Here is a 5178-nt window from a genome sequence, read left to right as displayed (position 1 = left end):
CCCAATGATTCTTGGCATATTGGGAGGACGAAACCAAAGAGATCCCCAACAGTTGGATAAGAAAGACGTTAAAGATTTAAAGTGGAGCTACTGTGTTGTAGATATTAGAAAGAAACACATGTGAAATGAATACCAAAACTTAATACTGATGAACTTTCTTCCGAACATCATAGGCGCCGAAGACAACGTACTCGCACCACTACACGTTTCGCATTCTTGAAGAATATATAACTCAACACTGATGAAGTTTTCTCCATATGAATAATGGATTACATTAAGTGTGCATCATAATTAAAAGAAAAGGTCGATCCGAGGCATAATTGCATGCTAAGCTGCAATGTACAACAGCATAAAAGTACAAAGAATCATGTGATTTTAGCTTATTTGTATTGAAATGATCATATTCCATCACATTCTTATGAGTAGTCGTCGTACCCAGTGCACAAGGCTCCCGCTTTACGCAGGGTCTGGGAGAGGTGAATGTCGGCTAGCCTTACCCCCATTTATGGAGAGGCTGCTCCCAAGTCTCGAACCCGAGACCTACCGCTCATGGGCGAAGGCACTTGCCATCGCACCAAGTGCGACCTCTACATTCTTATGAGTAGTCTGAGAAAAAAATACAGTATGTATATAGCAAGAATCAAGTTTTTCCCAACTATACTTCCAAGATGTGCAAGCCCTCTGAACTCCGGTGCACACCTTCCAAATTACTAGTTGAAAAGGCCTCAAGTTTTCCTCTCTGCAGATGCTCAAGGAAATCCATGACGACTGGATCAGTCCAAGGAGCTCCAAATGGAGCTTCAGCGCCTGCAACCCACCCTAGGTGGCCACCTTTGGGTGTGACTATCAACATGCAGTTTGTATTGTCCTGTGAAAACAGTAAGCGATGTACTATATCAAAATGCCGATAGTACATAGAAGGAGATCACACGAGATATGTCCAAAGAAATATTCTTTACAAGCAGAGGGAACACGAGGGTAGCTCAACAGTCCACCAATCCATTTGATGCAACTGATCTAAGGAAAATGACCTCTTTCTTTAGATTTTCTAAAAATCCCAAGCATATGGGGTCCGTTGAATTTTTACAAGGAAGAGAGGCTCCCTAGTCAATTCATTTTTAAGGGTATGTTCAGTCTAGAACAATCCGTCCACGCAGCCTTCTCCCCTAAACCCTATCACGTTAGTTAGTATTTCAAAATTTGTGGTTTATCTTGGTGTATACGGCATTACATATGCTGAATTATATTGAAAATAACAAAATACAAGAACTATTGGAGAATTAACAAATAAACCACTAATCCCTATGTTTGGATGAGGGACTTTCAAAATACCAAGGAACTCTACACTAGATTGCTAAAAATGCAATACAAGAACACTGCCAATAAACTACTCGAGCACTACAAAGCCACTACTAAAACACTAAATAGGCCACTTAAAAGCAGAATCTTAAATGACACCTTTCAAGGAGTCATTCGGAAGTTCTCTCATATGTATTGCATCTAGTCATTTCCAAGTCTCTCTATCTGACTTTTCTAGAGCATTCCTAACAAATATTTCCTCAGTTTTCATCGCACTATTAAGGCCCTCATCCAAAGTTAAGGTTGAACGTAATTTAGAAAATAGTATCTTGGTCTCGAGACACTACAAACCTTGATATCCTCACGAGGAATTCCCCGGTTTGGAGCAATTGGATCATTTTCCGCCTGAAACCCATAAGAACAATAAGTGAAAGCTCATTTAAGTTAGTTGAATACGCTTTTAATTATTCCACTCATGCAATCAAATTAAGAACACTATGTTCGATAGAAAAGACATAACTCTAAAGGATGGATATGGTAAGTCATGACGAAGGAAAGAAGTAGTTCTGTCCTCTTCTTGTTTCGAAAGGGATAAGCAGTGTGAAATATAATATAAAGCTATGGATTACCACTATCCATCCATAAAGTGGATTGAAGATAGAAAAAAAAAACAGTAATGTCATAACTTGTGCTTATTATGCTCATCAATCCCTCAATCAATCTATTCATTGTTAGAGGGAGAGATTATACTGGGCATGGGGTTCCTTATCCCTCTGTTCTTCCTTTCCACTCAAATAAGCAACTTCAAGGATTGACAATCTCCCTTCCGTCACTAACATCTTGCATCTTTCCTTTGCTCTCCCTTTTCTATCATTCCTACCAAACTGGGTATAAGAATACACCGCCAAACAGATATGCCCAGGCTCGATGTGTCTCATGTTTTTTTATAACAAGTCCATTATAAATTTAACCAGAATAAAAACGAAGCTTTTAGAATCTACACACTTCAACATCGGCTGCAAGATTCATAAAATTTCTATTAACCATATGAAATGTTCGAGAGAAAAGTACCTGAATGCAAAGCAATGGGGTGCAGACATCCTTTATGGAATTTGAACTACTGGAATTGGAGTAGTAGTCATCTACTGACTTGAAGCCAAATGAAACTGCAAGTTTTCATTGAAGGTGTTCTCATCAGATGAATGTCGTGTTATCCCATCTGAAATCAAATGGTTTCACGTACACAATATACGTACCACGAGTTAGTCCATCATCAAACTCCCTGACGGACTTTGCATTGGCAGCCAATGGAATATTGTACTCACCACCCATGTCTTCAAAGAGTAGAGCATGCCTACAATGTAGTCCCGTAAAATTGGGTTATTTATTGATCTCAAGCTGAAATAACTGTTGAGAGTGAACTTGCAAGATATTGATCTCAAGACATAAAATTAATAATGCATGATATTTACTTCTTGAAAATTTTGCACAGTGAACTTGCAAGAGCTTTGTCATAAACATTATTAAAGCCCTTATGGAAGTCCTCGTCTGCAATGACCAAATTGAAAGGATTACACAACGAGACAGCACCAGAAAGACGGCATGCATTAGATTCCTGCAGGTACCACATCATTGGAATATAAATGAAATGCAAGTGGAGCAAAAAACGTTAAAGAAAATCCCAGTGCAAATGGTAGGTCCGACTATTTATAAGTGAAGATAAGATGTAACTTCATTGAAAATTCAAGGCCATAGAACGCTACTATATGGACATATATGACTAACATTAGCTCTATATTTACATGCCAAGTGCAGACTGCGTGACAAACCAAATCCAACTAGTACACCATTCTATAGCTTAGTGTCAGCTCAACACGTCATTTGTTGGTCTTAAAGGCATTTATGAATTCCGTTGAGCAGAAACAACAGCTTTCTACAACTAGCTAGATTACTGCCTTCTAAGCAACAGACACCAAAAGTTTTTAGTGCAAATCAATGATCCAAACGAACAAAACGAAATCCTGAAAGCGATTCGTCAATCACAAACTATACAGACAGAATGTGAGAGGAAATGAGAGAAGTTACACTGTACCTGACCCAAGTAGCGAACAAGAATGTTAGCGCCAAGAGACCAACCAACAGCATAGAGATTAGCTTTCGGATACCGAGTACCAACATGAGCCACTACTTCACACATATCTCCTAAAAATGAAGCCGAATAGAACTGCATATCAGCGCCATAAGATAACTAATCACAAAGCTGGCTTAAAAACCACATCAAAAAGTTCAAATCTTTAGCATAAAACTCCCATCAACGATTAAGAACCAAAAAAACAATCTGAACTCGAAAACAACAACCCCATTACAACAAGTATCAATCTTGCCAATTGTAAACAATGCAGCAAAAAATGTTAATTGGGATCATGAATTGGGTTCAATTGAAAAACTAGAAAACTGATTGGGCCAAGTGAGAATACCTGAGGAGTTGTTACAGGACTGCCGCCGCAACCGCGGCTGTTGAACACCAAGACCCGCCACCCTTTACTTTTGGCGCGAACCAGCATGTGCTTCACATACGAGTCATCACTCCCTCCAGTTAAACCAGGCTGCAAAAACACCCATTACCCAAAATCCAAAACTCAATTTCTAACTCAAAAGTTTTCCCCTTTTTTTCTGTTTTTTTTTTGTAATTTTCCGGGAAACAAACAGGAAATAAAGGAAGAGAAATGTGAGAACGAACGAACCAGGAGAATGAGGAGGGGGGAGTCGGGGGGCAAAAGGCGGTCGTCACCGGATACCCAGTCGAGGGCAACGGCACCGTCGTCTGCAGTACGGAGGCATTCGCGACGGAGCCTGACGTCGGGAGTGGACCTGTAGAACGAAGCGAATATGGTCTCGACGTGGCGGTTCGACCCGATTACCGGATACGGGTCGTAGGGTCGGGTCAGGGTGGTGAGGGCGGGGAGGAAGAGGTCGCAGCCGCCTCCGAGGATTTCGAGGGACGGATGGGCCATGGGGGCGGCGATGAGGTGACGTGGAGGGGGGAGCAGGCGGGGAGGCGAGTGTAGCTGTGGAGGTGGGACACGTGGCGTAATTAGGAGAGAGGTGGTGAGTTGCCAAGGTAGGCTCTGGCCAGTGGCCATTGGTTGGTTGGTTGGTTTTGTATTTAGTGGATCGCTTGAGGAGTGGTTTTTGGAAAGACCACAAAAAAATGTTTCTTTCTCCTTTCGTTATTTTTCCTACGAACAGATTATGATTATATTAAAATAAATATAAGGGAATTTTAACGAAAAGCTCCTGGTACTATTTATTTTAACAAAAAACCATATTTTTACACTAAAAAGTCAATCATGGTACTATTCACTTTACCTTTTATTTTATCCTTATCATTAAAACTCAAAATTTTCATGCCCTTTTCATTAATTTTCCTTAAATAATAATCGTACATTTAATTCGGAAATTGGAAATGATGGTCTTATGAAGTTTAATTTTCAGTACAATGTTTTGAAAACTTTATATAAACCTCCATATATCAAAAAGAGTGATTTCAATGACAAGAGTATCATTGTTATCTCTTCTTCCGACATCACATTAACCCGAGTAAATGACATTTGGAGGTAAAAACAACTTTCATGTACTGTTATTATGAAATACATATAAAATTATAGCTAATTCGGAAATTAGAAATGATGGTCTTATGAAGTTTAATTGTTAGTACAATGTTTTGGTAACTTTATATAAACCTTCACACATCAAAGGAGTGACTTCAATGACACGAGTATTACTATTATCTCTTCGTCCGTCGTCACATTAATCCTGAATAAATGACATTTTGGATAGACCCGGCAGTTTATGACACGTCACGGTGACACGACATGA

The 5178-nt window shown here is 39.6% G+C and overlaps 1 protein-coding gene across 1 annotated transcript; it reads right to left on the bottom strand.

The window, feature by feature from the left end:
* Positions 1–213: 213 nt before the first annotated feature.
* On the bottom strand, positions 214–4569 carry LOC103452553 (embryogenesis-associated protein EMB8-like). Its single transcript, XM_008392050.4, has 8 exons — positions 4044–4569; positions 3777–3905; positions 3392–3523; positions 2772–2914; positions 2556–2653; positions 2371–2465; positions 1651–1704; positions 214–868 (listed from the first exon to the last, which is right to left on the bottom strand). The coding sequence occupies exons 1-8, from the start codon at positions 4440–4442 to the stop codon at positions 656–658; spliced, it is 1263 nt and encodes a 420-aa protein (XP_008390272.1). The 5' UTR covers positions 4443–4569; the 3' UTR covers positions 214–655.
* Between the last annotated feature and the right edge of the window lie 609 nt (positions 4570–5178).

This window comes from Malus domestica, chromosome 14 (genome assembly GCF_042453785.1).
Source record: "Malus domestica chromosome 14, GDT2T_hap1".
NCBI classification, from domain to species: Eukaryota; Viridiplantae; Streptophyta; class Magnoliopsida; order Rosales; family Rosaceae; genus Malus; species Malus domestica.
The sequence above is the reverse complement of the archived record's forward strand: the minus strand, read 5'-3'. Positions and strand labels throughout refer to the sequence as shown.